The 18,828-nt window shown below is 36.8% G+C and overlaps 1 protein-coding gene across 3 annotated transcripts in view; it reads right to left on the reverse strand.

Annotated features, from left to right (window-relative positions):
• Positions 1 to 18,828, reverse strand: part of LOC132396875 (coiled-coil domain-containing protein 171-like) — a 449,415-nt gene that overhangs the window by 43,827 nt on the left and 386,760 nt on the right. For 2 of the 3 annotated variants that reach the window (XM_059974899.1, XM_059974901.1), the window contains exon 24: positions 13,232 to 13,384. In XM_059974899.1, the coding sequence (XP_059830882.1) occupies positions 13,232 to 13,384 (153 nt within the window). Of the gene's footprint in view, positions 1 to 8,735; positions 8,848 to 13,231; positions 13,385 to 18,828 lie in introns of those variants that run through there. The other variant, XM_059974900.1, reaches the window with a different exon arrangement.

Raw genomic sequence — 18,828 nt, forward strand, 5'->3', positions numbered from 1 at the left:
ACACTTATAGAAAAGAGTGGAAAGAAAAAACAAGCAAAAGGAAAAAAACTATGTACAAGTAGGGAGTGATTTTTTTTTACAACAGATTCATTGATTTGTGAGAATAAAATCAGGCCTATGAGGCATTATGTAGTTAAACCATTTTTCCCAGTATGAATCAAATTGTTCCAGCTTATGATTAACAGATGCTGTAATCTTCTTCATTTTGTAAATGTCCATTGTAATTTCCATCCATGCATTTAAAGATGGGCTCTCTTGTGATAACCATTTCCTGGTAAGAGTCTTTTTACCAGCCACCAACAGTATATTCATTAAATATTTATCTTTTTCAACCATTCTTGAGGTATATATCCAAAATATATGGTCTTACTCTCTAAGGGTATTTCACATTTAAATGTGTCTTGCAGGGCATTGTGTATACCCCTCCAATAGTTTTTGATAACAGGGCAGTCCCAAAAATATGATAATGATTTGCATTTTGATTTCCACAATTTCTCCAGCAAACAGGGAAGTTACTATCATAATGAGATTTCTGAGAGGGTGTAATAAAATATCTTACCAAGTTTTTCCATCCAAACTCCCTCTATTTCTGCGAACTGGTACACTTCCATTGATATCTCCATATTGTTGTCCATTCTTCCTCAGGTATAATTATCCCTCCTTCCTTTTCCCATTTTGTTTTAATGTATGAAGTCGAATGTGTTTTAAGATTTGACAACCCTTATACATGCTTGAAATGATTCTACTACCATTATCTGAATTATATGCTTTTCTAAATAGCTCTATCAAGCATGTATTTGCCTTGGTTACATTTTTAAGCGTCGTACTAACATATTGTTGCATCTGTAAATACCGATAAAAATCTTGTTTTTCTAATAAGTGTTTCTCTTTAAGCATTTCAAAACTGAACAGTGTTCCTTCTTTCATTATGTTGCAAAGAACTGTTATTCCTTTAACTGTCCAGTCCTTAAATCTAGCATCCAATTTATTTGGTGTAAAATCCGAGTCATATGCACACCATTTAAGAATTGCAATATTTCCCTGTAGATTATATTCTTTTATAGTAGTTTTCCATATTTTAAGAGTCAATTTCACCCATGGGTTATCAATAGTATTTATGTACCTTTGCAGGTTGTTATCAGCCAAAATTGCTTGTATGGGGATGGGAAGTACCTGCTCCTCAATGTTTTTCCATTGAGCGTCATATGATGGGTTACACCAACATATCACAGCTCTCAACTGTGCTGCAAAATAATAATCTCTAAGAGAATGTATGCCCCATTCCCCCTTTTCCTTTGCTAATTGCTAAGTTTTGAGATGAACTCTAGGCCTTTTACCCTGCCAAATATACCTTGATAACATCTTGTTCCATTCATTGAATTGATTTTGATTCATCTCTGTTGGTAGGGTCTGAAAGAGATATGACAGTCTGGGCAGTATATTCATTTTAATAGACTCAATCCTTGAACTGAGACTGAAAAAAGGAATCAGGTTCCATCTTGCCACATCTTCCTTAATTTTTTATATAAAGGCTGATAATTACATTCTGATAATTTTGCCAAATCTTTTGGCATAATGTTGCCCAAATATTTGAAAGACTCTGTTTGCCATGCACAGGGATATCTACTTTCAATTTCTCTTGGTGGGCTATAGTAATATGAAAGTAATTGGGTTTTATCTATGTTGATCTTGTATCCTGATAATTGACCATATTGTTCAAAGGATTGCATCAATTTAGGTAAAGAGTATGTTGGTTGCCCTAGATAGATCAAAATGTCATCCACATAACAAACCAATTTATGCTCTGTGCCTTTAATAGTAATTCCCCTGATATCTTCATTTTGTCTGATGTATTGAGCTAATGGTTCCAGATATAATGCGAAGAGTAGCGGTGACCATGCAGAACCCTGTCTTGTGCCTCTTTCTAAGGTAAGACTATTTGATAAATATCCATTGATTTTAATCCTAGCAGTAGGATTGTCATATAATGTCTGTATAGTTTTAATAATTGTGTCTTGGAAACCAAATTTAAGTAAAACTCTGTAAAGAAAATTCCAATTAACCGAATCAAACGCCTTTTCTTATGGAACACTTTGGGACACTTTTAAAGCATATATACGTGGACAGATTATCTCTTCCTCTGTTGGTCTGAGAAAATGCATAAAGAAGGAAGCTCTTTTATTGGATAAAATTAAAGAGATTGACAAGAAATATTTGATTACTCCTAGTAAGGAGCTTTACAAGCAAAGGGCTGAACTTCAAACAGAATATAGTTTATTACTTACATCTTCAATTGAAGTCCAGATCTGATTTTTATATACATAGTGATAAATCGGGTAAACTGCTAGCTAGTCAATTGAAGAATGCTTTGGTTAAACGTCAAATTACTAAGATCTGTCAGCAAAATGGGGATTTGACAGTTAACCATGATGAGATAAATAAATCATTTCAAGATTTTTATACTTCCCTGTATCATTCTGAATTTCCTCAGGATTGTGGTACTATGTGTGATTTTCTTGGGAAATTGAATTTCCCAAAATTATCACCAGATGATCTTTCAATATTGGAAACTCCTATGACTGATGCAGAAATCAAAGGGGTTATTTCCTCCATGAATTCAGGGAAAGCACCTGGTCCGGATGGGTATACAGCAGATTTTTTTTAATGTTTTTCCGCTACTCTCTCTCCTTGGTTATATAAGGTTTTTGAAGAAGCAATTAGATTGGGCAATTTGCCACGATCTTTTTATAGAGCTTCCATCTCTTTAATATTGAAGAAAGATAAAGACCCTACTGATTGTGCATCCTATAGACTAATATCTTTACTGAATGTAGATTCCAAGATTTTTTCCAAGTTATTTGCATCCAGGTTGGAGAAGGTATTACCCCAAATTATCTCAGAAGATCAAACCGGTTTAATTAAAAATCGTTATTCTTTTTTTAATGTTAGGAGGTTATTGAATATTGTGTATACTCCTTCACATAATATTTCATAATGTGTTATTTCATTAGATGCGGAGAAAGCATTTGACAGAGTTGAATGGCCATACTTATTTAATGTGTTGGAGAAGTTTAATTTTAGTCTGACATTTATTTTCTGGATTAAACTGATTTATCATACTCCAGTAGCCTCGGTGTTTACTAATAATCAAAGATCTCCCTTTCTTCGTCTATTTCGGGGCACTAGACAAGGCTGTCCTCTTAGCCCACTATTATTTGATATTGCTTTAGAACCCTTGGCAATTGCTATCAGAGAATCACAGGATATTCTTGGTATTAATTGTGGGACAGATACTCATAAGTTATCTTTGTATGCAGATGATTTATTATTATTTATTTCTAATCCTGAGAAATCCATTCCTGTAGTTTTATCATTGTTGGCTCAATTTAGTGATTTTTCTGGGTATAAATTAAATCTTAATAAGAGTGAATTGTTTCCTTTAAATAGACAGGTCCCAATTTATGGAAACTTACCTTTTAAATTAGTTAATGACTCTTTTATTTACTTAGGGATTAAAATCACAAAAAACCATAAAGACTTATTTAAGGTTAATTTTGTACCCTTAATTGATCAGATTAAATGCTTGTTTACTAAGTGGTCACCATTATCTTTATCTCTGATAGGTCGGATTAATACTATTAAGATGGTTATTTTACCTAAGTTCTTATATATTTTGCAAGTGGTATCAATTTTTATTCCGAAAACTTTTTTAACTAATGTTGATGCAAAAATTTCCTCATATATATGGCAGAATAAAAATCCCACGTTAGGTAAAATATACTTACAGAAGGCAAAGAAGGAAGGTGGATTAGCATTGCCTAATTTTAGATTTTATTATTGGGCAATTAATATCAGATATTTGATATGTTGGTTGAAAGATTGGGATGGATCTTTTAGCCCTCATTGGGTGAGCCTGGAAATTAAATCGGTACCAGGTTTTGCACTGGGTTCTATTTTGGGGACTTCTCTCCCTTTTGCTCTTTCTAAATTGCCGAAACGAATTGATAACCCGATAGTTAAACATACTTTACGTATATGGTTTCAATTTCGGAAATTTTTTGGGTTGACTCAGTTAGTTTTAAATATTCCTATTGTATCCAATTGTTTTTTCCACCCTTCAATTATAGACCAAGCTTATTCGGCTTGGAAGACTAAGGGATTACTACGATTTTCTGATTTATTTTTGGATAATTGTTTTATGTCTTTTGAGCAATTATCTAATAAATATAATTTGCCTAGATTTCATTTTTTTAGATATTTACAGATTAGGAATTTTTAAAATACTGTACTTCCTACTTTTCCAAATTTTGTGTCTTCAGGTATTTTGGAGAATTTGTTTGAATTAAACCCCTTTCAGAAAGGGCTTATATCAAAACTTTATAATATAATTATGAAGATACATTCAGAGCCCCTTTATAAGACAAAAAATGATTGGGAAAGAGAGCTTAACCTTATTATTCCTATTGAGAATTGGGATAGAATTCTTCAATTAGTTAATACATCATCTATATGTGCCAAACATTCACTAATACAGTTTAAGGTCGTACATAGGGCCCATATGTCCAAGGATAAATTGGCTCATTTTTATTCCTATATAAATCCTATTTGTGACAGATGTCGGTCTGAAATAGCATCTTTAACTCATATGTTTTGGTTGTGTCCGCTTTTGAAAAAATATTGGAATGATATTTTTGATATTATCTCTGCAGTATTGAACATTGATTTACAACCCCATCCTATTACCGCAATTTTTGGTTTACCAATGATGGACTCACTCCATTTATCTTCTTCCGCCTGTCGAATGATTGCATTTCTTACACTAATGGCTAGAAGATCTATTTTGTTGAATTGGAAGGAAATTAATCCTCCTACTGTATTTCATTGGTTTTCTCAAACTATGTTATGTTTAAATTTAGAAAAAATTAGAAGTGGTGTATTTGACACTTCTACTAAATTTGAAAAGATATGGAGACCATTTATTCAATATTTTCATATGATGTAATAGGACCCTGTTCCAGGCCTATTTGATTTTCCAGTTTTGATTTCATATATGTCAAGAGGATCGGAGTTGACAACACTGATGATTTTGTATTTTTGTGAGATATTATAAACAGCCCTTTTTTCTCTCTCTTTTTTATTTTCCTTTTTTTCTTTTTTGTTTTTTTCTTCTATTAGATATTAGATTTTTAGATTAGTTTTTTTTGCATAATGAATTTTTGTTTTTTTTTCCTTTTTATTTTTTCTTTTTATTCTATAATATGATACACCTAGATTTGCCTTGTCTATTTGTATATTGTATCTTTTACGATGTGGGAATACTCATTTATACTGTAATCATTGTTTGTGTAATCTTTTATAGTTAGTTGAAATATGTATGTTTGTAATCCCATTATCTATGTACCAATTTTATTTTGTTGTTATAAATAATGATATTAAAACGTTGGAAAAAGAAAGAAACTCTGTAAAGAAAATTCCAATTAACCAAATCAAATGCTTTTTCAGCGTCCACGCTTATCACTATTGCTTTGATTTTGTTTTTTTGTATATGATCCATAATGTGGTGTCCTTCGTATATTGTCTTGTGTCTGGTGTTGTCGTTTAAAACCTGTCTGGTCGTTACATATCAGTATGGGTAGAAACTCCTCTAATCATTTGGCTATGATGGAGGTAAATACTCTATGATCTACATTAAAAGCGGATATTGGTCTAAATGACCCACGTTCCATTTTATCCTCACCTCCTTTTGGTATAGCTGTGATTATCACTTCCTTCCAAATGGGTGGCATTTGTGCCTTTTTTAGAGCCTATTTCAATGTGGGGAATAAAACAGGAATTAACTCATTTTTAAATTCTTTAAACCACTCTGCCGTATACCCATCTGATCCTGGTGACTTGCTTAATTTAAGCCTACTAATTGCAGCTTTTAATTCAACTTCAGTTATGTCAGCAGTCATCGTTCTATTTTGTTCTTCGCTTAAAGTGGGTAACTAGAGAATTCAAGAAGGTGTCAATTTGGGTTATGCTTCCCCCTGGAACTTTGGAATATAGAGTTTTGTGAAACACTTTAAAAGCTTCTTGAATTTCACTTAGCTTATTTTTTTTTATCATTTTCATTCTTGGGTCCCTAATTCTATGAATTGTATTTTCTGCTATCTTTTTTTTCAGTTTCCACACCAGTATTTTCATAGATTTCGATCCACTTTCATAATGTCTCTGTTTCAGAAACATTAAATTTTTCCTGGTTTCTTGCATAGCCAAACTATTAATTTCATTCCTAATTCTTTTAATTTCCCCTAATGTATCCTGTGCCAAATTCAATTTGTGTTTTTTCTCCAGTTCCTTCAGCCTATTTTGTAATTCCTCTAATGTTTTATTCCTTATTTTTTCTTATATGAAGATATCGCTATAATTTTCCCTCTTAAGACTGGCTTCAGTGTCCCATAAAATGGGAGGTGAAACCTCTCCATTATCATTATATTCTAGAGACCAATTTCTTTTTTAATTTGTTCCTTAAAGTACAGATCATTGAGTAAACTTGAATTTAGTTTCCAAATAGTATTCTTTGGTTGTAGGTCAAAATCAACAGATAAATATATAGGTGCATGGTCACTTACATCTATTGTCCCAATTCCACAGGTGTTTATTTTGTCTTTGTCTTTTCCAAATGTTATGAAATAGTCTATTCTTGTATATACAGAATGGGGAGCAGAATAATGAGTGTAATCCCTTCCGGCAGGGAAAAGGTCCCTCCATATATCAATTAAACCAACATCCTCAAAAAGTGTATTAACTTTCTTATGTAAAGATTTTGTTTCATAGGTTTTTTTATTGGAAGCGTCTAGTTTGGTTGTAATTGTAAATTTAAGTCTCCCCCACATATCAGGAGACCTTCTGTTTCCATTACCATAATATCAGTAATTTTGTGAAAGAAACCAATATCACTTCCCGGGGGTGCATATATATTCAATAGAGTAACTGAATTTCTGTCTATATTCCCCCTTACCAGAATATATCTGCCCTCGCTATCTCCCATTTCGAATACTTTTTCAAAATTTAGCTTACTTGAGATAAGAATAGCAACCCCTCTCCTACGCCCTGATTTATATGAGGAGAAAAACAAATTAGTGAAGCCCATTCTCTTTAGTATTTTATGCTCATTATTACTTAAATGAATTTCCTGTAAATATACTACATGGGCATTTTGGATAAAATTCTCTTATATTTGATTGGATTTAATAGTCCATTGACATTTAGGGTGCTGTCATCAGTTCGTCCTGGGTTGATACCGAAGATCGTTTGGAAGTCTGGAAGTTGAAACCCAATGGCCAAAGCCCTGGGTCTATGAGTCCGTTGTCCACTGGGGATATTGAGGACCTGTTTTCCACGAGTCTGCTGGAGGCCTTTCCTGGGGTTGGAGGATTGTCTGTGAGAGTATCTGGGTGGTGTTGTTGTGTTGCCTGTTGTTTTTTTGTTTCTCTGCTGACCATTGTGGCCAAGCTATGATGGCACTGGAATGTGTGACAACACTTGTGGGCTGCTCCCTGTACATCCTTAGGTAATGCTGGTTTATGCAAATGGTGCATCTCACTGTGTGTTTCAAAGTATACCTGATAAATAAATGCATCTGAACGTGAAAATTTTAAAATTACGATGCAGATGCCGACCTTGAAATTATTGCTAGCATCGCTTACTAGGACCTTTATGGTTGATTGAAATAAAATGGCATAACATCTTCACCACCACAGATAACCTACTGAGATTCCCTGAAACATTACAATGAAAGCCAAGAAATCTTGGTGCAGTATGTAGAAAGATTAGATTGGAATCAGCCTGTGAAAGTGCAACCTCCTGAAACACAGTATGACCATTTCTGGTCTTAATTGTTCTACCATTAAAAACCAAACCTTTACTGCAAAGGTCTAAAGCTACCTATTTGCCTCTCCTTTCTCTTGAAATCTTAAGACTGATCTTTCTGAATAGCTTTTTTTTGTCATTTGCCCTAATTTCTCAAGTGGCTTAATTTAAATTGATCATATAATTGAGAGGCTCCATGAGATGTTCAAATGTGTTAAAATTTTAGTGAATTACAAGTTGTTGCTCAACTTCATTTAGAAGTTAATTTCATCTATTTATCATTTCATGCATAATGTATTTCCTAAAACTAGTTCAACTCTTTCTACTCTTGCAATATTTTCCTCCTTTCTTTCATCAAGAAGCTAAATTAGGATTAATATGTAATAGCATAAAAACTGCGGATTTGATTCTGTGAGGCAAAATTGCTGGTATTTGATTTTGCAAGTGCAGACAAGTTTAGAACTCTCATGTGAATCTCGATGTCCTGAACTTGCTGGCCAAGCATGATGGCAATTTCTTGGCTGCACTCCACTGTTAGACGGTATGAAGCAGAAGTGTGGAGCAGGAGCTTGCTGGAATTTCCCAGCTGTTATCTCTGGACAGAGATGCTGAACCAGGATCTGAAAGCTTATTTGTTTTAATGGAGATTTCACGGGTATGCGGAAGAGCAGTAACAATTTAAATTAATAATTTAATTTCACTATTCGTGTCTGCGGTAATGTTTTAAATTGTTTCATAGAATTTTGAATTATTTTATTTATTAATATTTGATAAACTATTTTTAATGCTTATTTCACTTTTTCTAGTTTTAATTATGTTGAAAGGCCTTATTTTTAAGAAGAATTTGAAACAAAAATGACAGCTTTGACAAATAGCAAACTTGGGGGCTATTTTTTAATGGTCAAAACTCGCAGAGGTAGTGGGTCTTGTTCTAGACCCTGACACCGAACAGCCTCACCATTCAGCTCACAGACAGTCTCAGCAGAAGGTTACCTTTCCAGATGCAGAAAATATAGGTACATGATATTGATGTAGTTCAGCAAGGAACAAGGACACTTAAATCAAGACCTATATTATAATTAATAATGCAATGTACTGCACAGTAGCTTTGAAAGTGCTAGATAATTTACATTAATTTTCACAATATAAAAATATTTTTTAGTTTATAAGCTAATAGCATGGAAAGCAATTTTCATTAACTAAGGTTATGCTGGAGATGTCTCACAAAGCACATTTTCATGAATATTCTCAACAAACCCTAACTCTTATTTATAAAAACTTAAATCACGCTCTAAAGAATTTCCTGAATTACCACAGTGCCAACATTGAACAAGAGACCTAACTAAACCACTTAAATTAATTTGGTGTTATATCAATTGTGACCAAATCATTGTCTTTGTCAAAGAGTTTTAAAGCTAATTAGGCACAATGATCGACATCATTTTCTAAGTTCTAAAATGCATAATTTGTAATTATTTCTAAAACTGAAGGCTAAAAATTAAACTACACATGCAGATCCATCACGAAGAAATCTGCAGTTGCTGGAAATTCAAGCAACACACACAAAATGCTGGTGGAATGCAGCAGGCCCTGACGAAGGGTCTCGGCCCGAAACATCGACAGTGCTTCTCCCTATAGATGCAGATCCATTACCTAATTCTCCTATTACCCTATCTACCATCCTACTCTAGCAGAGCTTTGGAATATGAGAAGAATAGAGATTTTCAGGACCGTTTGGCGGGTTCCAAACATCGTGAGAGGTCGTTCATTGGTGATGCAGTGCGAGTTTAAAAAGAGCTCCGGTGCTTTTGGAATTTTCAGCAGGTTACAATCATAATGATCCATTAGGCACTCGGCAGGGGCCAATTAAAAAGAAGCAAGGTGTAAGCAGAGCGGCCATTGTGGGAGCGGCTCTTGTGTAAATGGACAGTGTTAGATTGGGCAGGCTTGGGCAAACACAGGTGGAGTTTCTAAGTAAGTTGTTTTTTTCCTGTTAGTACATATCTAGTGTGCCAAGAATGGGTCCAGAGTTAGTATTATGTTCCTTATATGAAATGTGATAATTTTGGGAGACCTCCAGTCTTCCTGATAACTACATGAAGTGCACCGCTCCTTGGAGGCCACAAAGGAACTGGAACTGCATCTGGATGACCTTCAGCTCATATGGGAAAATGAGGAGGTGATGGATAAGAGCTACAGGGAGGTAGTCACCCTTAAGTTTCAAGATGTAGATACCCAGGTGACTGTCAGGAAAGGAAAGGGATTAGGCAGCCAGTGTACCACTATGGCCATGCCCCTCAATAGTAAGTATGCTGCTTTGGATATTGTTGGTGGGGGGGACGACCTACTAGGGGAAAACCACAGCGACCTGATCTCTAGCACTGAATCTGTGTCTGTGACTCAGAAAGGGATGAAAAAGAATACAGCAGTGATAGGGGATTCCATAATTAGAGAAGCAGACAGCAGATTTTGTGGACATGCAAGAGACACCTGGATGGTATGTTGCCTTCCAGATGCCAGGGGGTCAGGGATATCTTGGATAGGGTCTGAAGCATTCAAAAGGGGAGGGTTGACAGCTGGAAGCCATGGTACATATATTGATAACAACAGCATAGGTAGGAAAAGGGAGGAGACCTGATGAGAGAATACATGGAGTTAGTTATAAAGCTGAAAAGCAAGATTTTCAGTGTAAAAATCTCTGGATTGCTGCCTGTTCCATGCATCAGAGAGGGAAAGAATAGGATGATTTGGCAGAAGAATGCATGGCTGAAGAATTGATGCAGGAGATAGGGTTTCAGATTCAGGATCATTGTGATCTCTGCTAGGGAACATATGCCTTCTTATACCTGAACCCGAGGGAGAAAAATATTCTTGGGTAGGCTTGCTAGAGCTGTTGGAGAGGGTTTAAACTAATTTGGCAAGGGGTTGAGAACTAGCGTCAAAGGGCTGAGAATGGAGCTGTTGGTATACAGTGTGTAGTGAGACTGCGAGTAAGGACAGATAGATGATAGAGCAATTGCAGTCAGTGGAATGAGTTAAAGTGTATCTGGGGACCAGAATCGAAACGGGTGGTAAATACAGACATGAAGGTGTTATATTTGAATGCACGTAGTACATGAAATAAGGTAGATGACCTTGTAGCAGAGTTAGAGGTAGCAGGTATGCTGTTATGGGCATCACTGAGTCGTAGCTGAAAGGAGATCATAGTTAGGAGTTTAAAATCTAAGGAAACACTTAGATCACTTGTACCAAAAGCACATAGGGGGTGGGGTAGCTCTGTTGGTCAAAAATAAAATCAAATCTTTTGAAAGAGATGACATAGGATCAGAATATGTAGAACCCCTGTGTATAGAGTTAAGAAATTGCAAAGGTATAAAGACCCTGAGGAGAGTTATATAAGGTAGCCAGCATGTGGGCTACAAATTACAATGGAAGACAGAAAAGGCATGTCAAAAGGGCAGTGTTGTGATAGTCATGGGGATATCAATATGCAGGTAGATTGGGAAAATCAGGTTGGTGCTGGTGAGATCAAATATGAAGGCAAGTAAGCCAATAATATAAAATAGGATACAAAATGATTTTTCAGATAGATGAGTAAAAGATAGATAAGAGTGGATATTGGACTGCTGGAAAATGACACTGGAGAGGTAGTGATGGGGGACAAAGAAATGGCAAATTCATTTAACAAGCATTTTGCATCAGTCTTCCCTGCGGAAGACACTAGAAGAAAGGCAGAAATGTGAGAGTGTCAGGGGGCAGAAGTGAGTGTTGTCGCTATTACTAAGGAGAAGGTGTTTGGGGAGCTGAAAAGTCTAAAGGTACAGCAGATAAGTCACCTGGACCAGATGCACTATACCCCAGGGTTCTGAAAGAGATTATGGAGGGATTAGTAATGATCTTTGAAGAATCACTAGATTAAGTAATGGTTCCAGAGGACTGGAAAATGGCGAATGTCACTCCACTCTTTAAGAAGGGAGAGAAGCAGAGGAAAGGAAATTATAGGCCAGTTAGTCTAAATTCAGTGGTTGGAAAGACATTGGGAGTCTATTAATAAGGGGGAAGTTTCAGGATACTTAGAGGCACATTACATCCTGTACTCAGCAAGTGAAATCTTGCCTGAAAAATCCATTGGAATCCTAGAATCTGAGCAATTTGAGGAAATAACAGGCAGGATAGACAAAGGAGAGACAATGGATATTAGCATTCATTTGAAGAGAACAAGAATTCCTGATTCTGTGTTTCCTATAGCAGGTGAGTCCAGAACCAGAGGGCAGAGCTTCAGAAGAGAGGGACATCTATTTAGAGTATAGATGAGGAAAAATGTATTTAGTCAGATTGTGGTGAATCAGTGGAACTCATTGCCACAGAAAGCTGTAGAGGCCAAGTCATTGGGTATACTTAAGGCAGAGGCTGATAGGTTCTTGATTAGTCAAGACATCAAAGGTTATAAGGAGAAGGCAGGAGAATGGGTTTGAGAGGGATAATAGATTAACTATGATGGAATGGTGGAGCACTTGATGGGCAGAATGTCCTAATTCTGCTCCTATGTCTAAGGTCTTATGGTCTTGAGAAAGGAGAGGAAGCCCACACAGTTACTGGGAAGACATGCAAACTCCACTTAGACGCTGCTGAATGTCATGATTGAACCCAGGCTGCCTGAGCCGTGAAGCAGCTACACAAACCACTGTGTATCCAGGGACTGAGCATCTGGCAACTATCATAAAACTCAAAGGCCATCATAATATCCGAATATAACGTGTGTCAGCAATGCAATGGCTGTATTGTTGATCTTTTGACTGAGTAATACATTAAAATATTGCATTAACTGCTGAAAAATTAGCTACATTGTTTTCTTTCTGACATTTTTAAGATCATTGCAATGTGAGAACCAGGACATACGGAGGTCACAAATAAATGAAATAATTTGTTGTGTAAAGACAGAGAAGCATAAGACCATGAGAGAGCCATCGCATTATTTCACTAAAGATCTACTTTTGAGCTTAATATTACAGCCCATTGTGTATTTTCGATCTGCCATGATCAAAGCATGGCTGCTCATTTAGCAGCTGGGAAACAGGCACTTGGTATATTTATTAACATAACATTTAATATACTATGAAACACTTCTTGTTCTAGGTAAAATAACCACTTCTATAACTGTCACTGGTGTGATATGTGTGAGTTAAGATTTATCTACTTTTTCTTTAATTGCATATATATAACAAGTGACAAATAGAAGCATACCTTCCTATAATATTTTTCACGATAACTGTCAGATACAAGTACAATTAGATTACAGTGACTAATGGTCATCATAAATCTGATAATTTACCAGCGACCTACCTGTAAAATGTTATGTGTGAAAAGAGAAACTTACTGGAACTAAGGCATTATTTTCACGCAGGCATGCAGTCTGAAGTTCTGATTTAAGAGCCCCGATGTGCTTTTGATGTGAAGTGACTTCTGCTTCCAGAGCAGCAACCCTGGAGCTAGCCAGCTGGTAAATATCCATAAAAGTCTGGGTTAAGTTCTAGCAAACAGAAAAATAAAGCAAAGTAGTTATCAACTATGACTAAGCTTGGACAGAAATATTTCAGAGCATCTGGTACACCATATTGAAGTGACAGGTTTTAGAAAATAATTCCACCCTGAGATGGAAATTTTAAATAACACTGGTTTGCTAATCTCCATTGTACTTATCATATAACTTTTCCTATAAACAATGTTCTGTATTTTTAAGTGTTCTTCTGGTATTCCAGGTGTAATATAATATGGATTTGTCAGGGGTAAGGAACCCATAATATTTTGATAAACTGTTTTAACCAAAAATCTTATATGAATAGTGAGACATAGTATGTCTAAATATTTTAACATCCTTACGTTTTCTGTAAAGCACTTCTCAGAATATTTTTTTCTCAGTGCCACTTATGAAGCTGAGTAAATTATTACCTTTACAGTGGTATCCAGGTCTCTGAGAGGAGCCTAACTATACACTAGAATTATAACAGGAAATAAAATTCTGTTTATTATAAAATGGAATAGTCTCATTGTAGGGCATCGATCAGGCAAAATAATAATATTGTGATGCTCCGGGGGTGGGAGGGAACCTCGCCCCAACACTCCTAGTGACCAGCACTTTTTATTGATCTTGTTTTAAAATGTGTTCATGGGATTATAGTGAGATGTTCAAGTTCAATTGTAACATTTTAGCTTGGGTTATACAGTTATTTGCTTGGGTGTTTGTGAGTCACCCTGACTCCAACTGGGGTGTGTAACAATCATCTCCATTGTCTCCATTGACTGAGTGGGTTCTCACCAAGCGACAGTGCTCTGTCGCAATGAAACCAGCTGTTGAGATAAACGAGCTCTTCTCTTCTGTCATCATGGACTGAATTCCCGTCACAATATAAATTACTGAAATATCTCCACCATGGACAGTCCCAAGCCTGGCTGTGAAAGGGGGAGGATTGGGGATGGGGCTAGCCACCTCATCCCATGAAAACCCAGACCTACTGAAACACCAGCAGAAGCTCCAAAGACCTCATCCCTGGGAGAGGAAGGATCATTGAAGATGAGCTCCACCTGGGGTCAACATGGACAGGATGTTCTGGTGAGCTACTGTCAGCAGCCTATACTCATGTGTGGGCTTAAGAAAGTAACCACAGAAGTGAGTCAAAATGGGAACTTTATATTCACTCAAAGACTGAAAAAATATAGTAGGATTGATGGAGTTCCTTCTAACAAGTAAACCAGACTTCTCTTGTCAAAGAACTGCGTTCCCATCAAAGGTTCCCTTCCCAACATATTAACAGTATATTTTACTTTCAGAGTCTTGCTTCTTACCAAAGAGATTTTGATGTTTGGTGCCCTTCCCAGCCTAATTATTGGTGCACCATCATTAATGTTCTGCATTTGAAGTCATGTACCATCACGGTAAGACTTGTTTGGGTTGTATATGCTTTGGCTATGCCACATATTTAACATAATCTCAGCATGCAGCTTGGAATAATTAAAGGAAGGGATGGCAATTCAAATTTAACCTGGGAACACTAAGCTTGGAAACAGGAATTTGTGGTATGTTCTTTTTTATCTCTCTTGTCTGTGTCATTAATTTTGTGGAGCAATTTAATGGATCCAATGAAGCTGCATTTTTTCCATAGCTTTCTTTCATCTAAGTATTTATCCATTTTTCTTTTGCAAGTTACCGATAAATCTGCTTTCATCATCCTTTCCTGCAACACACTCCAGGTCACAACATGGGTAAAAATGTCTTTCGCTGTCCCATTCTTTTACCAGTTACCTTAATTCTGTATTCCTCCCACCCCCAATTACTGACCTGTACACTACTAACAACAGTTCTTATTTATTTACTCCATCAAATGCTTCTGGAGGACAATCCAATTTTCTCCAGTTCCTCTAAATTACACAGATTCCTCATCCCCCATTCTATTTCAGTAATGCCTTCTGTAGTGTAGTAAACTCTCGACATTTTTCCTAAAGTGTGGTGTCCAGGACTGAACACAGAATGCCAGCTGAGAGCAGTTCTAATGAAAGATATAGAAGCTGAATTAGACCGTTCAGCACATGGTGTCTGCCCTGCCATTCCATCATGGCTGATTTATTATAGATACCACAGATTTACCATTCTCTGACTAAAGACATTTTCCCTCATCTCTGTGCTAAATGGAAGTCTCTCAATTCTGAGGCTGTGCCTTCAGGCCCCAGACACCTCACAATAGGAAACAACCACTCTATCTATGCCCTTCAAAATTCTTAGAGCATAACAGATAACCTGCTTAAACATTAATACTGTTTTTCTCTTCAAATACATTACCTAGCCTGCTGAGTACCTGCAGGATTTTTCTGTGTTTATTTAGCTCTCCTGCATCTGCAATATTTAACATAATCCACTGGCTTCTGGGCTGTTTGTTTCTATGTGCTTTTCAAGCAGCTTGCTCTAACATCAATGTTTTGGCGTTGCACGTCAAAACAACACAGAAACAGGTCTTTTGACCCAACTGGTTCATGTTGACCAAGATGCCCCATCCAAGCTAATTCCACTTGTCAGTGTGTTATGGGATCTTTTAAACCTTTCCAACTGTCTTAACAGTTGCAATGTATCTGTTTCAACCACTTTCTCTGGCAGCTGATTTCACATGCATACAGTGGTCACTTTATTAGGTATCTTCTGTATCTAATAAAGTGGCCACTGTGTGTATGTTCATGGTTTTCTGCTACTGTAACTCACCCACTTCAAGGTTTGTTGTGTTGTGTATTCAGAAATGCTTTTTTCACACCACCCTTGCAGCATGTGGTTATTCGATTTACTGTTACCTTCCTGTTTGGATATTCTCCCCGACCTCTCTCATTAAGAAGGCATTTTTTGTCCACAGATCTGCCACTCATTGTTTTGTTGTTTTTTGCACCATTCTCTGTAAACTCTAGAGACTGTTATATGTGAAAATCCCAGCAGATCAGCAGTTTCTGAGATACTCAAACCACTCCATCTGACACCAACAATCATTCGACAGTTAAATCACATAGGTCACATTTCTTCCCCATTCTGATGTTCAGTTGTTCAGACCAAACCGTTTGACCACGTCTGCATGCTTTAAGCATTGAGTTACTGCCGCATGATTGGCTAAATAGATATTTACATTAAGAAGCTGGTGTACCAGTAATGAGACCACTGAAGTTCCATAAGTTCCACTTACAACTTTTCCTTTTCACTTTAAACCTATGCCTTCAAGTTGTTGAAACTCCAACTCCGGAAAAAAGACTGCGTTCACCTTATCTCTGTCCCTCATGATCTTATACCCATCTAGAAGATCACCTCTCAGTCTACAATGCTAGGGATAAAGTTTTATTTTGTCCAACCTCTTCCTATAACTTAGTCCCTCAAGTTCTGGCAGCATTGTTGTAATTTTTTCCTACACTCTTTACAGTTTAATAAAATCCTTCAAATGGCAGGGCAACCAAAACTGAACAGAATACTCACCAGCACCCTGAACTCCCAACTTTTATTCTCAACACCTTGACTAATGAAGGCCAGCAAGTCAAAAGCCTTCTTCACCACCCGGTCTACCTGTGACTTTATTTTCATTGAACAATATACTTGTACTCCAAGGTCACTCTGGTCTATACCACTCCTCAGTCCCTGCCATTTACGGTCCAAGTCCTGTGTAGATTTGACATGTAAAGATGCAATACCTTTCACTTGGCCAAATTAAACTTAATTTGCCATCCCTTGGCCCAGTTACTCAGCTGATTAAGATCACCCTGTAATTTTTGATAACCTTCTTCATTGTTCACAATCCTACCAATTGTAGTGCTATCTGCAAATTTACGAACCATGCCTTATGCATTCTTATCCAAGTCGTTGATAAAGATGACAAACAACAATGGTCCTAGGGAACATTAGTAAGTTATGGACTTCCAGTCTGAGATGCAACTTTTTATTTTCTACCAAGAAGCCAACTGTGTATCCAATTAGCCAGCTCTCTCCAGATTCTATGCTATCTAAATCTCCAGAGCAACTTATCATGTGAAACCCTATCAACACCCATAAAAACAACCTCTACTGCCCTACCCTCACAAAGCTACGTCAAAATAAAACTCATTCAAGATCATAAGACATGATCTCCCATACACAAAGCCATGTTAGCTACCTGTAATCAAACCCAGCCTTTCCAGATACGGGTATATCTTATCACTCAGAATCCTCTCCAGTAACTTGCCTACCATAAATGTTAGACTTACTGAACTATAGTTTCCTGCTCTTTCTTTGCCACCTTTCTTAAATAAAGGCACAACATCCACTACCCTCCTGTCTATCATCACCTGACTTGTAGCTAAAGATGATGCAAATAGCTCAGCCAGGGCTCCCACAACTTCTTCTGTGGCCTCCCACAGTGTTCTTGGATAAATCTGGCCAGGCCCTGGAAATTTGTATAGTTCCATATATTTTAAGACATTCAGCACCTTCTCTATTGTAATGCAGACTACCCCCAAAATGTCCCCACTTACCTTTCCTAGTTTTGAAGTCTTCATTGTCTTTCTTCACAGTAATAATAGAGGACAAATATTCATTAAGATCTTGCTTATCTCCTGCAGCTCCATGAAAAGGTGTCCCCTTTAGTCTTAGGGGAACATATTCTCTCTCTAGTTAATCTTTCTCACTGAAAATCAATATCTTTGGATTTTCCTTAATCTTCTCTGCCAGATTTATTTCATGCTTCTTTCAGATCTCTCCTTACTTCCTCTTGAGTACACATCTGTATCTCTTATACTCCTCCAAGGATGAACTTGATTCCAGCTGCCTGTAACCGACCCATGCCTCCTTCTTTTTCCTGTCCTGGGTCTCAATATCCCTCATCACCCAGGGTCACCTACTCCTACCAGCCATGGCTTTCACTCTAACAGAAAAAGGGAGACCCTGTCTCACCTTTAAAAGCCTCCCACAGGCCTGTGGATCTCTTACACTCAACAACCTACTTCAATCAAGCTTTGTATATTCCTATCTCATATCTTTTGAATTTGTTTTGCCCCTATTTGTAAAGGTAACCTGTGAACCAGTTCTGTCTCTTCCCATAACCATTTCAAAACTGTTACTATTATGGTCACCCTCATTCACCTCAGCCACTTTTCGCACCCTATGGTCTAACTTTGCCCTTTCCCTGGTAGGACCCTCAATATATTGTCTAAAGAATGTTTACTGAACACACTATATTAGGAAAGTTAAAATCCCCTACTATGGCAACCTTATTATACTTACAAAGCTGCATCACACCCCTGCATATTTGTTCCTGTAAATCCTGTTGACTATCTTGGGTTTTATAGTACAACCCCAACAGTATGATAGTCCCCTTTTTATTTCTTAGCTCCACTCATAAAACCTCATTGCTTGATACTTCAGTAATTTCATCGCTAACCCCAGCTATGATATCATCCTTAATCAAAAATGCAACTTCCCTT

The sequence above is a fragment of the Hypanus sabinus genome, chromosome 7 (assembly GCF_030144855.1).
Source record: "Hypanus sabinus isolate sHypSab1 chromosome 7, sHypSab1.hap1, whole genome shotgun sequence".
In the NCBI taxonomy this organism is placed as follows: domain Eukaryota; kingdom Metazoa; phylum Chordata; class Chondrichthyes; order Myliobatiformes; family Dasyatidae; genus Hypanus; species Hypanus sabinus.